Here is a 19,070-nt window from a genome sequence, read left to right as displayed (position 1 = left end):
GAGAAACGCGGCCAATATCGAGAGGCTGACTAGGAGAGACACGACCTTACCCTTTTCGACAAAACTCTGTGCACACTCTGCTGAAAAGAAACACAAGACCGAGGCCAATAGCCAAAGTGTGCTGCAACAGATGTCAATGGTACACAGAGCGGATCGACGCTGATAAGCCAGAGCGAGGGAGAATCGTGCTTCCGTGATACCGGCCTTGACACCAGTAAAGACTAAAGATAAGCGGTTCATCACAGCCGGTGAGTCGACCGGAGAGCCGATAAGAACCAGGCTGTGGTGAATTAGTCATAAAATGAGAACTCTAAGATTATAAAGGGGAGACCAGCTGCAAAAGGGGACCGGCACCATGTGGGTACTGCTCCAAGAAACTCTGGTCGATCCCCGTCTGAGTGAAAACTACCAATACCAGGAGGCCTTAGGAGAGCCGTCAAGATAGGTCAAAGTGCTTATACAGGGGGTCAAGCAAAATCCCTGAACAGTTGAAAACCTTTCACCTACAAACTTTAAAGAGAGCAAGGGAAGTGAAACCTGCCACAAAAGAAAGCAAGGGAAGTGAATCCCGTAAAGATACAAAGTGAATATGAATGTGAAGTTGGCGAGTGTGAACCCGCAAGAGGGATGCTGTTGAGAAGGGGGCAAAGTCTAAGGTCCCAAGAAACAGTGCATTTCCCAAAAGTGAACCCGGCTGAGGTATGTCCACTGGAACTGTTTAAAAAGACATTGCGAGTAGCGAATGTTGGAAAAGCCATAGTAAACCCGGTAGAGGGAGGGTAACAGTCGAGTGGGATACGAGCCCGAACAAGGGAGATCCAGGGGTGAAGCCATCACCCAAAGTCCGTTAAGAGAAGCAACAGTTATTTGATTTGTGGAGTATAATTTGTGACGGGTCAGTGCCTGAAAGGGAGGACCCAGGGGTGAGTCTGTCACCCGAGAAATACAAGACCAGAACTTTGTGTTTGTTTATTTTTCTTGATTGTTTTGTCTGGCCCGCAGGCCCAGGAATCCACAACCCCAAAGGTCTTCATATCGATAGAAACTGTTTTAGGGGTCAGCGCCCAGAAGACGGGGAACAAGGGTGGGATAATCCTCACCTTAAGTAAAACCAGGAGATGAACTTTCATTTTGTTGAAGGAACTTTTGTTTTCTTATTGAATGTCAGGCCCTAGAATGCAAGTGAGTTTCAAGAGAAACGATACTTGGCCATCCGACGGTCCTGATAGCTGCAAGTGGAACTGTCTACTCGTGCTGGGAAAACTTGAGTGTGTACTGTGCTCCAAGATCCCGTTTTACCCTGTGCTCAAAACGTGGGGAAGGGAGATGCAAGCTACCGCATCCTGACATATTATTTATGAATACTTTCTTTTCTTGAAAACCACCCCTCACTCTTTTTGTATTAGTTGTAAGGTTTGGCAATAGGCTTCTTAGTATAGGCCCTTTTTATTTTGATACGACGCCACAAGGACGGCCTTATTTTCATTTGATGGTCGGTGCTTGCTCCGAATCTTAAAATTAGGTTTATATTGGACGCTTTCCCAACCTGCATACAGTTTAATAAACACCCTTGAACTGTGATCACTTTTGTCCGTCTTTACTGTTGCCACTGTGAGTTCCTCACACATCCCTAAACCCACACATGACTAACCTGCTCGACTATTCTTCTGCCCTGAGAGTCCCCTTTCCCCAGTGTGATATTCCTTGGATTGCACCAAACAAGCGCCAGAATTCCAGTGTGCACATGCCGGTTGTTGACAAAGTGCAGTGATCCTCTTTAAAGTTCTTTTTTTTCCAGCTTACAAGGGGTTATACAAGGTAAGAGCTGTGTTGCTCCCTTGCACACCCCTGAGCTCCTATGACCAATGGTTGGGATTGGGGACAGAATATTGGAGTAAATCAATATGATTGTTTCAGTAGCTGGCCATGGTCTGATAAGCCCGATTGGCTTTCAAAAGGTGGTTGGTCTTTAATGTGATAGGAAGGTTGGCCGGGTAGCCATGGTTTGCAGTGTCTCGCCACTACAATGGATGGATGGCCGGAGAAACTTGGATTTCTGAATCTGCTGAGTCTTTTGCTGAAATTTTGTAAGCTTAGGTTACTTCTTCAGTTTTGGCTAGAACTCCTGTTGAAGATACTTTGACTCCTCAACCAGTACAACCTCAAAATAACTGCTTACCAGAGAAAAAGCACAGAGTGGATATTGACACACAGTGATCACAATGTTTCTTAATTGCATCCAAAGGGGCTTTGCAATTTGGTATGTAGGAACGCTGTGCAGGCCTTAACCAGTGTTCCACCTGAAACTCCTCTGGTTTAACTAGCCTCCCAGAAAGTCTTGCCTTTCTCGATCTCTGGTTGTGATGTATAGTCATAGCCCCACTGAATCCGCAGGAGTAACTGAAGCTCTGGAAAAGGGTAAACAGCTAGCCCCTCCATCTTCTGTATTATAAAGGGAAAACCTTGGGCATCTCAAAGGAATAGATTTTAGACTCGAACCCTGTCTACGTCGATCTGTGAAGTTGAGACAACCTTGATAAGTTAGCTGACTTGATATCGTTTGAAGCATTGGAGGCAAAGTCATTTTGGCTTCCTAAGAGAAAGGAAGCTGCCTTGCAAAGTTGAACACCAATCAAGGTATGACTCGCTCTATTTTGTCTGTAGATTTAATCGACATACTTGATTTGATAGTACATGTATCTTGAAGTAATAAGAGTCCTGGAACTTCAGTTTGTTTTAAGAATTCATTGGCCGAGATCTTTCAGCAACTGAAACTCCATTCTGGAAAGTCACACAATTTGCTATCCTGCTCATTTACTGTTTAGATATGTGCAATTCAGTCTGGATGCTGATCTTCATCTTTAGACTAGTTCTCTCAGGGGTACTATCTTTGTCAGATGAAATAAACCTTTGCTAGTAGCTGAACAATGGGATGATTCAAGCATCCTGTGGAGATCAGTCCCTTCCTTCTCCGAAATTGGCAGAACTTTAGGGAATTTTGAATAGACAACCAACATCACTGTTAAAAGAATTTGCGTTGAGACAATCTGAGTTTGCTTATCCTGTCTATTGCACCCCAGAGGGAAGAGGTGGGGGCTAAACAGAATGCCCCGAACTCTGCAAGCAAAACACATAATGAAGACATTCAAACCCCTACCATTTCTCAGAATAACCTGGAAATATTCAGTTTTCCTCCAGAATTCAGTGTCATCAAGTGGAAATCGCCACGAGGAGCGAATATGAGATGGGGGATCAGTCCATAAATCATTCATCAATGCAGTGCAAGGTAATCCATTCTCAATCCATAACTCAAGAATCCATTGTGGCACACATACTAGTCTGACATGTAGATATTTAATCCTGAGGGTAATCGGAGTTCTTTAGTGCTGTTCCTTAAATGCCCATGGTTGCACATATCACACTGTGCGCTTATTGCTGCAAAATGTAGTTAATGCCAACTGGACCAAGATCATATTAGTCCGTTCAACGACTGCCATTTTGCAGTGACCCGGGAGGTTGGCTGAATCCCATGAGGGGTAATTGGAGACCGACGCAAGGCTATGGAATTCCTGACATTGCTCAAGAGATGGCCTTTCCTTGGAACAGAGTAACCTCGATACTCAGAAATCCCATCCCTGTTTGCCCATCCTCATGGGCGTTCCTCAGGGTGGGGATGGTACCAGAACTTTTTGGCACTGAAAAACATGAGCTTCCCCTTTAAATTTAGAATAGCCTCGCCTATGTCCCTTTTTCCACTTGGAAAGCAACAGCCTTGGCAGCTTGCGCAGGCCTCTTTTTAGGAGCTTTGCAGCTTCCCTTGATATTTTTCGTTTTTCAATCTTACTTCCTTTCAGTGCCTCTCCTTCCCCAGCACATGTAGGCCAAAGGAGGCTTCTCCAGGGGAGGCTTGTGTGACAGTTCCTTCCTGGCATCAGACCCTCCCAGACTTTGCTTTTAGGGCTTGGGACCCGACTAGGGATGTAACTGTATTATGGTATACCGTTAAAGATACCGTGAACCAATTAATTGAACAATAATAACCATCACATTGTTTATACCGGTATACCGTTCATACCGTTAAGTGTGCTTTTCAATCTGATTTGGAAAGGCTACAGTAAGCAAGTGCTGCGCAATCTTGGTCTTGCACTGTTGGATGTGCCGTCTGCCAAGTCGTTTCAGTTTGAGCAGTTTTTAATGCCATTCCATAAACCACACGTGCCTGACACAAAATCAGTATGTTAGCAATAGGAAGAATAAATACAGTGCCAAGAAGGAAAAGGGTTTGCTTTTTTTTTAATTTACATTTATTTTTAAAGCGCTCACACAGCCCGCAGGCATCGAGGCGCTGTTACAGAAATTGTTTTTGTTTATTTAGTTGCGTAATTGTTTTTGTCTCAGTTGCGTATTTATAGCGTGCTTAAACACCCAGAGGATTCTAAGCGCGGACCCGGGGATCGAACCTGTGTTGCTTCGTGTCGTCTTGCTTCCAAGGCGCACACGTTGCCGCTGAGCTATCCTCCCGGGACTTTCGGTTGGTGGCTTTGGGGCTTATATATCTATAATGGATAATGTTTTCTAAACATATGACAATAGGGGCTTTCGCTGGTTCTATCATTGAATTTACATATAATAAGTCACACTGCGAAATTTACTCATCTCTGTGGGTATTCCCTGCTGCCATGCCAAAGGGTAACATGTCCGTGATTACTGAACACCTTTTGGCCCGGAAGTAAACTAAAGGCTGTAACGTAAGGAGAGAGTGCGTGTGCATGTGTGTGTGTATGCGGACAAGCGTATACTACCATCAGATTCCATTGATCTGTGGCATGTAGGTTATCAAGATGGCAACATGTTCATCTTCACCAGTAGCCAGTGGGGGAGCTAAAAGCCAAAATGACCACTTAAGAAAAGCTATTCAGTTTGCTTTGCCAGTCGCAGCAGCCCCCCCCCCCCCCCTCCTCTCCACACGTGTGTTTGTGTTTGGTGGAAGCAAGGGGTGGCATTTCAGTGGAAAGTATGTTGAAAAGCCCAATTCTGGACCTGGGTGCCTGGTTTTGTTTGTAATGATAAATCTGACAATTTATGACCTTTTAGAAAATATTTAAGATTAGTTAACTCCACCTGCTATACCGCGATAACCATGATATACCGTCAATTGGCAAGAAGGTTATTGTACCGTCATAAAACTAATACCGTGACACCCCTAGACCCGACCACCGTTGGGACACGTGCGCAGCATGCAGGCCATTGCTCCATGTTCTCTCAAGAACAGTCGCTCGCGGGAGGGAGCTTTTCAACACTGCTGCCTGGACATCTGAAGGACTTGGTCTCCAAAGCATCACGTCACAACAAGGCTAGTCACCTCTTCAATAAAGCACCCCAGCACAGTGATTCCTTCCTGAGGGGTCACGAGTCTGGGAGTGGCCCTTCGAGCTCTTGTACCACAGGTAGGCCAGAGGCCGTGAATGCCACCGGCGCACGTGCCCTAGGGGCACAGGGGCCCTACTGGGTCTGCCTCCCAGGTGCTCCACACCACACTGGGGTGCGAGGGACCTTCCGGCTCTAGCTCAAAAAGGAGGGTGGAGGCATCTTCTTGGAGCGTTTCAACGACCGGTGCTTGCACAGAGAGTGGAGGGCCTACCAGAGACCTCTGAAGTCGAGGGACCGCGCCAGAGGACTACCAGTCGTTCTGAGTGTTGCACACCTTCCAGAGGCCAATCTGAGGTCCCCGAAGCTCGGTCAGGGCCATACCGGTTGGAGGCCCTGAGCATTCAACTTCCGGCCGTGGGACCCCAAAATGGCTGCCAAGCATGTGGCACCACCTTCCACGCTGGAGTCGGCACAACAAGAGGACCATGTGTGGTCTACATCAGGAGGTGCCATTGCCCCCAGGTTGTCCTTCAAGACTGTGGTAGAAGCAGCAAGGCTAGGTCTGGGTCCTGATGTTTGCCCCTGGGTGCTAAAGTCTCTTATCGGAGAGTGCCATGCAGGGCAGCATCAGCCTCTCCCCTGCCGGGTGTTGGCAAGCCTGGGTCAATTGGCTACCACAGGGGTACCTGTTCACTATCCAACTGTGAGGCTACCCCTTTTAGGGGTGGAACCTTCGAGGCCGTCTAGTGCCCTGCGGGTTCTGGAACAACCATGTGCTCCCAGTGCCATGCGGCATGTGAGGACTGCTTTATCGAGCGATTCCTAACGCTCATGAGGTCACAACTGAGGTCGGGTTACTTTCAAAATGTTATCTTGGACTTGGTGCCCCAGATGCGGCCTCCCCCACTGGGGCCCCTGCCACAGCCCCTGGCTGCCATGTTCCTGGTGCCCGCGGCCATGCCTCCACTGTCCCTTACGTTCCTGCCACTCTCTCCGGCTACGTTGCCACTGGCTCTGGTTGTCCAGGACACAAGCCGTCAGTCTGTCTAGATGATCAGCGGGCCGACGTGCCCTCCCAGGATGACACTGATCACGGCTGAGTTCGAAGCCTCTGCCTCGGTTAAGGCTTTCCATGATCGGCTTCAAGGGCTTGCAGGTTATTTGGGGCTCCTTCAACCGGAGCAGGCTCAGCAGGAGCCGGGGTTTGGCTGACGTTTTGGCTCTCAAAGCAGCCAGTAGGTCCGGCATCCCTCTTCAAAAGGGCATCCTTTCATTTGCCTCAAAGGTGAGGAAGAAGCCGGGTGATAATTTGCAAATGAGCAAGCAGCATATTGGTCGTTTTTGGCAGATGGCGAAGGACATGGTGCTGCTCTTTGTAAAACCCCCCCAGATGCATTTGGTGGTGGCATCTTTATATTCTAAGCCTTCGGGGTCCTAGTCTTCTGCGACCAATTGCCTCTCCAAGGAGGACAAATTACTAGAGTCCTTTGGCAGGAAGGTGTGCCTGTGTGCCGGTCTCTGAGTCGATGCACGCCACCAGGTTTTCCCACTGACGTTCAGGAGTGGATCCTTGACCTCTCCTTTGAGGGTTCGGATCGGTTTCACTCATCGACAAATGAGCTGACGACGAAGTCTTAGACCCAAACTGACAAAATCCTTGGCCATTTTGGCCAAGCCCAGGCAGAAATCCTTCCCCCAAATCCAGGTCTGATTTGACCATAAGCCGCGGTCGTTCAGGGTGGGTGGGGGGTGTTGTTTCAGGCTTTCAGGAGAGCAGAACCTGGCAGCCCCACAGGCCGCCCAGCACACGTTGATGAAAGCAGCAACACACCACAAGGTTTTATTTAGTTCTCTCTCCTCTGCCCCTGTCTTGGACGGGAAGAAACAATGAAGTTATGGTCAGGATCCACGGTTCTTCTGTCCACTGCACAGACAGCTTCTATGGTTCACTATCATGTCGCACCTTTTTTCAGTACAAGGTGCTGTCGTTCGGCCTCAAATGGACACCCCCCCGCCCATTCACCAAGTTTGACTGGGGTGTATCCTTACCTGGACGACTGGTTGGGGAGGATGCCAACTCTCACATCAATCTTCTGTAGCTCAAGGCAGTGGGAGATCAGTGCTCGTCAGGATAGTCTATTCGACAATGTTCCATCTGAACAATCAGGAGTGAGGGTGGGGGAGCAGGTCGAGGGTACTCTGCACGGAGGCGGTCTCGATCTGGGAATGGACTGGCGCAGGACATCTGATTCAGAGCAGTTCATCATCTGGGGAAAGCAATGCAGAAGTAGACTGGTTGAGTCAGCTGGGCTTCAACATGTATAAATGAGAACTGGACAGCAACGTCCTGGGCCCTCTTTCTCCTGTGGGGCACGCCACAGATCGACCTCTTTGCGTCGCAGGACAACCACAAGTGCTTGCTATCCACATCCTGTTTGGGATCTGAATGTGGTGCTTTCTGCACTTCAGTGCAAGCCGATTTAACTATTGGCCTCATTGAACCTTAAGTGGGTGACGCTGAAGACTGCTCTGCTTGTGGCCCTCACTTTGGCCTGGAGGATTAGCGAGCTGTAGGCGTGCAAGCCATTTACAGTCTTACACCAGAATAGGCTGGTCCTTTGCACCCATCCAAAGTTCCTGACGAAAGTAGTCTCTCACTTCCAACTGAATCAGATTTGCCTACCGGTTTTCTTTCCCAATCCCCAGTCAAACGCGGAACGGTCCCTGCATTCCCTGGATCTGAGGAGGGTGCTTAAATTCCATCTCTCACAAACAAAGCAGCTATGGAAGACCGAATCTGTTTGTCAAGTTTGGGGGGATGGTCCTCAAGCCTCTAAGGTGTCCATTGCCCGCTGGATGGTTCTGGCCATTTCTGAGTGCTACACGGCCATGGGTAAAAAGTTGCCAGATGGGACTCATGCTGTGAGGAGCAAGACCACAGCGGTCGCGTTGCGAAGGCATGCTTCCTGGGAGACAGTTAGCAAGGCGGCTACTTGGCTTGTCCCTCAGCCTTCTGCAGCCTTTACTGTTTGGACATCAGCTAAAGGAAGGACGCTGAGTTTGGGCAGGCAGTCCTCCGGACCCTGTTTGCCTCTAGCTAGACTATTATTCACCACCCAGTTTACTTTTTCAGTGGAATCACTCATAAGGATGGAGGAAAGGGGACACGACGTATGAGTAATAAGTTACTCACCGTAGTGCCTACAGTAGTCATAGTCCTTAGTCTCCTTTCTGCCATAAGTCCTACCCACCTTCCCCTGCTTGTTGGCCAGGGGCTAAAAGTGAGAGATGAATTATAATGTTCAGGGTATTTGGGATAAGCCATTCCAAGAATAGTAATATAAATTTCTACCAGTTGTCTGTGTAAATGCCTAATTAGTAAATGTTTTCCCCAAAAATAGCAAGGCGATATACATGTGAAGGCCAAAATGTATGTACTTTGCCACATGATTTGTGCAGATTTTTTTGAATGGTTGTGTTTACACCTGCATTTATTTAATATTCACAAAACTATTTTGTTTCTAGGTGATGAATGAACATCCTGACAACACCAGTGAAGAGGTTGAAGAATTGCTGGAATCGCAATGGAACATGCTTAGTCCAAAACAGAAGGCACGCTACAACACAAAATTTGCCCTTGTGACTTCTCCTAAAAAAGACCAAGACTTGGGTAAGCATGAAACAAGTTTGGTCTTGAACTACGTTTGATTTGCCAATGTACAACCTACACGTGTTTTAGTGTTCTGTTTTTCATGTTTTAATTTTGAAGTTCTGGAGGTAGAGCGAAATGGTGGCCAAGCTGTAAATTCAGGTTCTGACACAGTACGCTTCAGCCGTGTTTAAGATAATTATGAAGTTGCACTTATTTTTCTTGATTACATGATTATTTCTGAATAAGCTATCGGCATTAAAGCTAAATGAAAAAGCTGGATAATTTAAATGTGACCTGCTCGAAAAAAAAGGTATTCTATTATACAATGCAATCTATATTTTCTATCGTCCTTTTAGAATGCTTGTGCATCTTAGTTTTCAGAAGCCTTTTCTACCCTGCCGTCAAAAATCCCCTTTGTTTATTTGAGACTATCTGCCTCTTTAGTCCACGATCTTAAAAATGTGTAAACCTTGAGACTAGGTATTTATGGAGGAACAGGGTGGCATAGGGCATGTGACATTAGAAGATGCATAGCTGAAACCATCTTTTGCACGGCATATGCTTACCATAATATGGTTTGAACAGAATGAGGACAATTTAGATTAATGGAGTTGACTTCAGAATGTCGAACCTCTTTTAAATTCTCTGACTTAAATTAATGTAGACACACAAGCAGTTGTTGCGCATGGATATTTTCAAAATTAATTCTTACTCCTATTGGAAAGAAAATAGTCCTTGCCTGAATGGAAACTTTAAATATAAAGCATCCATATCCAATCATTTAAGCTTATGCCTTTGTTATTGTTTCGGTAAACAACTTGTTAAATCCATTAATATCAACTTGTGTTGCATACAGAGTTGGCATTATACCTTTTTTAGGTATTCCCCTCATTCTCACCACTTAAGCATTGTTTCAGTGTTTAGGATTCAGTATTTTTGGGGACTACATGCAGTGCTTTAGCTGTTTTCTTGTGTTGTAGGGAGGGGTTGGGAGATATGGTGTCTGTAAATGTGAGCACTAAATAAAATGCAACACATGAGCTGGGTTAGGTTTATGCCAGAAGTTGGGATATTCACCCTTAAGATTGCAACAGAGTGCAGAAGCACGAAGAGACTGGGTGGCTGTTTCCTTACGGACCCTATTGTCTGTTATACCCATCTGTGGAGCCAAAAACGCTGCAGCGGCATGGAGTGCCGCGGAGTGCATAAATGCAGTTGGTAGTGGTGGGGCAGCAAAATGAGATTGCTAATGAGTTGTCTCTTTCGTTTTATCCTATATACCTCATTTGTCTGAAGTAAACTCAAACTGAAGTGTTTTGATGCCAACGTGTACAATCTCTGTAGCAAACACCTGGGTTTGAGTAGTCCGGTGAATACACCTTCTCCAAAAGCAGTAGACAAGACAGTCCCTTTAGAGGTGCACGCTGAAAGTGATCCTTTAGTCTCTTCCTTGTTCACTTGATAAGTTATCTCACAAAATGCAACAAAAGCATGTATGTTGGAAGAGGTGTCTCTATTTGTAACAAACAGCGGCATCTTCTGATCCAAGTACAACGGTCTAAATGGTCACCCAAATTCGATTCCCATTCATAACACTACGAATGCCTCTTTTGGCTCTTGCTGGTACACCGTTGATCTTTACTGAACATCTAACAATCTACGTTTTGACTCTTCTAGCTCACAAAGGCCAATGCATGGTAACTTTGGCACTTTCTATTTGTTAATTTTAATTTAATAAATCAAAGGATTAACACATTAATACGTGTACAGTAAGATCAACTTTGCGTCAGTCCCAGTTTCAATTAATCCTTAATTAGCAGGGCTCCTGCTTTTCGTCTACTAGTCCGCTGAAAAGTAAGAGAACTACTCATAACTTTGCAACCATATATCAATCTTCCAGCACAAAGGCAGCAATTAACCCTATTATGTTTCTGTGCGATTGTCAAGGTCCCACGACAGGGTTAGGGACATAAATAGATTTGGTCTAGTGTGGATGAACAGAAAGGTACGAATTGGGACTATTCACTCTGAAATTTTCGGAATTTCCCCTGCATTATTGCAAACTTCCTTTACAGTGCCTAAGCATACTATACTTTGGTCCACCATAGACTCATCGTGGGGCCCTCTTGGCTCTTCCAGCAATGGGCTGTCGTAAGTCTGGTGGAATTCAGGTTATGTGTAATGAATCATGGGTGGCTAAGAGGGATGTGTTCTCCTTCTGCGTTCCAAGCGCCCCCTAAAATGAGATGAGTATCCGGGGGTCTAGAGGTAGGACTGCAACCGTTATTTCTTTTATCCCAGCCAATATTGCCTCCCAAAGGATGAGGACAGTTGGGCATCCCCACCACATGTGGTCACGAATGCCTCCTTCACCGCACCCCCCTCCAACATTCTGACGAATAATCCGGTATGATGCCATGCCAACTGTGTGGGGTATCGTACCATCTAGAGTGGATTTTTAGAGTCATCTCTTCCCCCTCCTTCCTGTTTTACAAGCAATAGAGCTTAGATATTTTCCTTCTTCGTGTATCCTCTCTAATTGTTCGGTTGAGCGTTGTGGGTTGCCTACTTTGTGCCCCTTTGACGGCTTTGTTTCCCAACCAGTGGCACAGCTGTATATAGGAAAACCTATCCACTTCGGGGAAGTTGAATTTGGCTTTGGCTTCTAGGAAAGCCTATGGGTGGTCTCGCAGATAAGTCCCCAAGGTTTTTCAGGCTCCTATCACCCACCTCCAAAAGGCTGTGTGATTGTATCCCAGTGTGAAATTCGGTTTGCCCACCACTGGAGAGAAGAGGCCATTGCCCGGCTGTATCCGCCATAATCTTTGGGCAACTTCCCAATAAAACAGTGAGACTGAGGTCCACTCCGCCAGGTATCCTCCAGCCTTGTGGGTTTCTCTTCCCAGAACAATAAGGTCCCTCCATGGGATCTCTGTGGCTGACTGTTCAATTTGGCTCCAGTCTGTCTGTGGAGCTGTGCAGTCATCGATCTATAATATATTTGTGAAAGTGTTTGTTCAGGGTTGGCTCCAACCCCAAAACAGTTGGTGGGTTGAATTTTCGGCCCAAGGTCAGCATACTAGTCTGGGGTGTAATGGTGATATTGAAATTTGACCAACCGTACCCATGGGCCCCCCCACAGGGTGGGGTCCGGCCCTACCCTATCAGTTTAGGCGATTTCGGGAGATTGCCGATTTTGTGATACTCATTTCTTTTCTTAAAAAAATAATTAAGAATGCAACAAAACATAAACAAGGCTATAGCAGACCCCACGTGCATGTCCGCAGCAGACCCGGGCAACTCTGGGTGGTACTGCTAGTGTGTATATATGTGCCATCTGAGTAGCCCTCAAGTATCTATTCAGATCTTGAACACTGCCCAAATACCCCTCCCCCATACCCCTTCCCCAACCCATCAAGGGTCAGAGTACGGTACATCACCCGTCGGGCTATTTGGGGAGGCTTTTTTTTTTTTACATATGAAATGAAAAGTATTCCTCTGCAGTGGCTGCAGAACTCGTTGAGGGATTTTAATAGGGATATAATGCAATGTGGGGACCTACTTAATTTTCAAGGCGTGTATCCTCCATGTACGTGAAATGTCCTGACTAATCCAATGCCCAAGATCTCCTCTAAGCTGTTTGAGTAGTGGTACCAAATTATGTCTCTGACTTCCCTGCTTCCTCGTTAGTTTGGCCCCCTAGATAGTCGAGGGCGGTTTCCTCCCAGTGTCAGCTTAATGCTTCCTTGCTGTTTTGTATGTTGCCCCTGCTATCTACTAGTTCCTCTATGTAGGTCCTACTCCAGACCTTCTGCAATGTATAGTTCAGGAGATTATTTGCTTTGTTCCTGTGGGAATAGTAGCCCTGTCTGGTATAGGTTAGCACTTGTGCAGTGCGGTCTGAGGGGTGAGCTTCTAATTTACACCGTGCTGTGCGGAGGTCTTTGGGTTCGAGGGAGGTATTTTGCTTAATGGCTGCTTCCCGTTGCCTCACCTCGACCTCCAACTCCTTTGTAATCTCTTCCTTTAAACAAGTATAAGTGGTAGTTTTTTAAATAAGTTCCTCTGTGCACAGCGGCTTTAAAGGCATCCCATACAGTGTGGCATCTCCTGTGTCATGTTGATGTCAAAGTATGAGTCTATTAGGTCTGTCTCTTACCTACAAATAACCATGTCTCTGGGAGCCTCTTTCACCCTCCATGGGGATCTAGGGGAGGGGGCCTGTAGTCAATCTACCTGCAAGTTGGCCACCACTGGGGAGTGGTCCGAGTGGACCCTGATGCCTATGCTAGTGTTTCACACCATGGGGTCTAGGAACCTAGGGATCAGAAGGTGTTCGATTTGGGAATGCCCCCTGTGAACATGGGTGAAAAAGGTGTAGTGTCTCTCTTCCCCGTGTTGGAACCTCCATATGTTTATATGCAGCAGGGATCGTGCATGTTTAAAATCTGGAGTATTGGCTGCCAGTCTTGTTTTGGATTGGGTTTGTTGTGGTATTAAAGTCCCCCCTAATGTTAGGTGGCCTCCCATGAAGGATACCCTTAGTCCCTATCTAGCAAACTAAGGCTACAGGATAAACACCTAGTGTCCCAAAGGTATCTGACCCTCAGACTAATATACACAACAAAATCATGTAGGAATTGTTTGGCAGTTTAAACTTTCACAACACAAGTCAAACTCGAAAGTTAATAACATTAATCCTTCTGACCAGGGTAGATTCCATTCCCCTGGATCAATTAAGGATTCTCTGGAACAATTTCAGTTTTAGGAAAGTTTGCTTAAGTAATGAAGTTCCACTCGATGTAGGATATAAGTCTTTAGCATGCAATATATCTTTTCAGTGGTTCAATTAATTTCCTCACTTTCAAAGATTTCTTCAGAGTTCGAAAGGAATTGTTAATACTTCCATAATCTCCTGCTAGATAAATCAAGTCTTCTTCCAAACTTTAATTCAGAAATCAAATCTAAATGTCCTTTTCTCCACAAGCCATCTATTTGTTAGCACATCCTATTTCTTCTTTATAGGAAGTTCTTAGTCAGGACGGTTCATCAATCACTTTATTTTATGCAAAAGTTCATCAAAGCAAGGTGGTGGAATTGACACTTTTTTCCAACAGAACCACAGCTCTTGATTTCTTCCTGGTACACTTGCCTGCCAGGACTAACTACAATTTGTCACCTTTCTTGTTTACTTGCCTGCCAGGACAAAACTACTACTACAACTTGTACTCTGTGGTAATGCAAACTCGTCCCAATCGAATCAATGAGGAGATTTGAAGGAGCATCTGCTGGTTTGCTCAGCCTTTTAACTTCTAACACAATTGGCTTACATCTTCTTCCAAATGGATATCTCACAAAAGTACAATGATTTCCTCAGGTTCTGTATGCCACAGGTAATGCAGGTTACAGTTCTCTCCTCCTTGATCCCTTTGACAAGGAGGGGTTTGCTCCTGCAGTCCTTGGTTTCTACCTGTGCTACCTATTGGCGGCTGGTAATGCATTTTACAATGTCCCCTGTTAGGCAAGATTGTATGAAGTACCCTGTGGGAGACTACACCAGCCTTGACCTCTTGGCAATAGTTAACCCAACCTTTGGTATAAGCATGTACGGTGTGCAGTTATAATGTCGACTGCAAAAAGTCGAAAACAAAAATGTCAAAAGTCGAGAAAAAAAATCAAATGTTTTTTTTATTTGTATGTTTTTTGTGTTTAGCTATAAAAAATGAACAGGGGGTTGGGGGAAACCCCCACCCATTAAAAAAAAAAAAACATTCGGCATTTTTTTTTTCCGACATTTTTTTTTCTTCCAACATTTATTTTTTCAACATTTTCACTATAAACCAGCATGTACTACACAAGTTGGTAGAGTGACTGAGAAGCCAGACGTATCTCAAGAGTGTTCCATGTGAGCTGTAGGGTTATTACAGATTCACAGTGATCAGTATCCAAATAAACACTTATACTCAGGGTTTCTTGAACAAACAATTATTTATCAGTCAGTTGAGAAAGTTTTCTTTAAAAGGGAGCAACATAGATGTCTCTGGCTTGACTTTGAAGCTCGTGTTAATGCACTGTGTCATGCTAAAAGGCACATGTTGGCCCACTCGGGGCTAGACAACCATCCACATGGAAAGGGTAGAGGATTCCAAGTAGTGCAGACAATGCTGCCATTGCAACCAAGAAGACGCACAATCTGATGCCCTCTGTAAAATGCCCTCTATAGCTACATTGCACCACAGAAACCGGTCGGCTTAAAGAATAACTGATCTAGTGCCCAACATATACAGCACAGAGTCAGCTTGTTACTGATAAGGATCCCTTTTTTACAAATTTACTCTTGAGGGTCCAGTAATACTAAGAAATTCCAAGAGAGGAACCCACCGAATAACCTTCTCTTCCCTGTTTTTATAAACGCCTGCACCTGCCTGACAGAGAAAACCCATTAAAAACTCCAGTTTTTTCATCCGAAGAGCAGCAGACATGTGTCTAGCCCCTAGTGGGCCAACATGTGCCTTTTAGCACGACACAGTGCATTAACACAAGCTTGAAAGTCAAGCCAGAGACTTGTACCTGTCTCAATCTTACCTCCGTAAAGAAGCGGTGTGTTCCATAAGTGCGACTATTGTATTGGGCAGCTCACAGCTGGCAATCCCTAAACATTCTCTTGTGCTTTATATAGCAATATATATGTTACACAAAAGAAGAAGTTACTTCTTACCTTGTAACGTTCTTTCGACGGGATGTTCCTCCGACGTATTCCTCATCTTAGATATCTCCTTCCAGCTCTGCTGGCCTCGGAAAATTTTTTCTCTAGAGGGCGCTGCGCGTCGACGTCCTCCGAGTCGATGTCCTTCGACAGCTGCCGTATCGACGTCAACGTCATCCTGCCTATAAAGGCCGCGCGCAGCGTCCGTTGCTCAGTTCCGTTTTGTAGCCCACAATAATACTTTCTGGACTAACTAATCACCCTGAAGGAGCGTAAGCTGCAACAACAAGGGAAGTAAAACTGCAGGGATGGATGGGAGGGTCGATGAGGAATACGTCGGAGGAACATCCCGTCGAAAGAACGTTACAAGGTAAGAAGTAACTTGTTCTTCGAAGGGATTGTGTCCTCCGACGTATTCCTCATCTTAGATAGGCTCCCATAGCAGTATTCTATTATCGGAGGAGGGAGTACTGACTTCACGCTGTCTTCTATTGATGAATAGAATGCAGTACAGCCCTTCCAAACCTAGTCCCTTGACTGGAGGAGGAATCCAGATTGTAAAAACGTGTAAAGGTATGGACAGACGACCATGTAGCGGCCGCACATATGTCTTTAACCGGCACGCCTCTTTTGAGGGCCGATGAAGCTGCAATACCTCTGGTCGAATGAGCCCTAAGGTTTTGAGGGGGCTCTTTCCCTGCCAGTTTATAACATTCCAGAATGGCTAGAATGATCCATCTGGAAATGGTCTGCTTAGTTATTGGTAACCCCATCTTGTGACCTGTGTAACCTACAAACAGCTGGTCTGCCTGTCTTATCCTGGCTAGTCTACTAATGTAAAAACTTAAAGCCCTCCTAGGGTCTAGCCTGTGTAACCTCTCTTCCTCTTTCCCCGGGTGAGGAGGAGGATAGAAAGTTGGTAGGGTAATCTTCTGAGTGATATGGAATTCAGAAACCACCTTTGGGAGGAAATTAGGCTTCACTTGCAGGACAACTTTGTCTTTGTGAAATATTGTATGAGGGGGTTTACAAGAAAGAGCTTGTAATTCGCTCACCCTTCTAGCAGATGTAAGTGCTATTAATAAAACTGTTTTAAGGGTAAGGAATCTTAACGAACAAGAATGGAGAGGTTCGAAAGGTGTACCCATCAGGAAAGTTAGTACTAAGTTTAAATCCCATAGGGGAACTTGGAATGGTCTTGGGGGATAAACATTGGTTAACCCCTTTAGAAACTGTATTACCAAGGGTAATTTGAAATAGGAAGGCTCTTCCGCAGTACGCTTAAAGATGGATAGCGCTGCGAGATAGCCCTTAATGGTGCCAACTTGAAGGCCTGAATTTGCCAAATATAGTAGGAAGGACAAAACCATTGGTGTACCACATGCAAAAGGGTTGATATTCTGTTCTCTACACCAGCTGCAAAATCTGTTCCAACGGCAGCGGTATAAAGACTTTGTTGCTGGCCTCCTTGCCGAAAGCAACACCTCCATAACATCATCAGGGAGGCCCCAATCCTTGTACCTCAGCCTTTCAGAAGCCAAGCGTGAAGGTTGAGGGTTTTGATGTATGGATGGAGAACCTGACCTCCCTTCTGTGAGAGTAGGTTCTCTCTGAGTGGAAGTCGAATTGGAGGGCAGATGGATAAGTCTAGAAGGTCCGGGTACCACGTTCTCCTGGCCCAATCCGGGGCGATTAGGATCATGGTTCGCCGGAATCTTCTCAACCTCCTGATCATTTGAGGAATGACAGGGACCGGTGGGAAAACGTACAGAGGCGGAAACTTCCAGTCCACTATGAACGCGTCTCCCAGAGCTCCGCTCAGGGGAAATTCCCTTGAGCAGAACAGGTCGCATTTCCTGTTCAGGCTGGTGGCGAACAGATCTACCTGAGGGGTTCCCCAAAGGGCGAAGATCTCTTGAAGGACTTCCTGAGCTAGCTCCCACTCGTGGGAGACTGTGTTCTGCCTGCTCAGAGCGTCCGCTGTCAAGTTCTTCTCTCCAGCTAGGTGAACTGCCGATAGAGAGATTCCTTCTTGGATTGCCCTAAACCAGAGCTGCAACGCCTCTCTGACCAGGGGTAGTGATCCTACGCCTCCTCTTTTGTTGAGGTAATGCATGGCCACCGTGTTGTCCGTCATTATCAGGACGTTCTTCCCTTGTACACCTGGCAGGAACGCCTTCAGCGCAAGTCTGATGGCTCTCGGCTCTAACAGGTTGATGTGTAGTCTGGACTCCGATGGAGACCAACGACCGCTGATGGTCAAGTCGTTGGCGTGGGCTCCCCACCCCGTGAGTGAGGCATCCGTGACTACTGTTATCTCCGGCCAGGGTTGCCAAAACTGTTCTCCTTTCAGAATGTTCTCCTGACAGGCCCACCACTGAAGGTCTCGAGCCACCCTGCCGGGAACCTGAAGAAGATCTGTCATTCCCCCTGAGAATTGTGACCACTGAGTCCTCATTGCCCACTGGAGGGATCTCATTCTCAGGCGAGCCTCTGGCACTAGGAAAATGCAGGATGCCATGAGGCTTAGCAACCTCAAAAAGTCGAAGGCTGGGAGACGTTGGGCATGCTGGAACTTGGTAACCATCTGTAGAATATCTTGAGCCCTCACCTCTGGTGGCGAGGCTTTTCCCAGGGAAGTATCCAGGATCGCTCCTATGAACTGGAGTCTCTGCGATGGTATCATTTGTGACTTCTTTAAATTGAGGGAGAAGCCCAGTCTGTGAAGGAAGTGGCACACGTGATTTAGCTGGATCCGAGCTTGTTCCGGAGAAACGGCCCTGATCAACCAATCGTCCAGGTAGGGGTAGACGTGAATCCCTTCCCTCCTTAGACTTGCAGCCACTACCGACATTAACTTGGTGAAGACCCTCGGGGCGGAGGTCAGCCCAAATGGCAGCACTCGAAATTGATAGTGAGAGTTGCCAATTGGGAACCTCAGGTATTTCCTGTGTTTGAGATGGGTAGGCACATGGAAATAAGCGTCCTGAAGGTCCAGAGATACCAACCAGTCCTGGCACTGAAGGGCCTGGAGGATCTGAGAAAGAGTGACCATCTTGACTTAGTCTTTTCTGAGGAATTTGTTCAATTCTCACAAGTCCAAGATGGGTCTCAGTCCTCCGTCTTTCTTTGGAATGAGAAAGTAAGGGGAGTACCAGCCCTTGTTCCTCTCCGCTACAGGTACCGGTTCTATGGCACCTTTCTCTAGCAGGTCCCAAATTTCCTGCAAGAGGAGCGGATCTGGAGCTTTCTGAGAGCTGATCCCCGGTGGATGACTCTGAGGTATACGTAGGAAAGGCAGGCAGTAACCTTGGGCAACTGTTTCCAATGCCCAAGCATCTG

The 19,070-nt window shown here is 46.3% G+C and overlaps 1 protein-coding gene across 4 annotated transcripts in view; it reads left to right on the top strand.

Annotated features, from left to right (window-relative positions):
- NSD2 (nuclear receptor binding SET domain protein 2) overlaps positions 1-19,070 on the top strand; it is a 1,742,450-nt gene that overhangs the window by 255,413 nt on the left and 1,467,967 nt on the right. For all 4 annotated transcript variants that reach the window (XM_069632133.1, XM_069632132.1, XM_069632134.1 and 1 more), the window contains exon 6: positions 8,896-9,040. In XM_069632133.1, coding sequence (XP_069488234.1) covers positions 8,896-9,040 — 145 coding nt within the window. The remainder of the gene's footprint in view (positions 1-8,895; positions 9,041-19,070) is intronic.

The sequence above is a fragment of the Ambystoma mexicanum genome, chromosome 6q (assembly GCF_040938575.1).
Source record: "Ambystoma mexicanum isolate Mex_15411 chromosome 6q, UKY_AmexF1_1, whole genome shotgun sequence".
Classification (NCBI taxonomy): Eukaryota; Metazoa; Chordata; class Amphibia; order Caudata; family Ambystomatidae; genus Ambystoma; species Ambystoma mexicanum.
The sequence above is the reverse complement of the archived record's forward strand: the minus strand, read 5'-3'. Positions and strand labels throughout refer to the sequence as shown.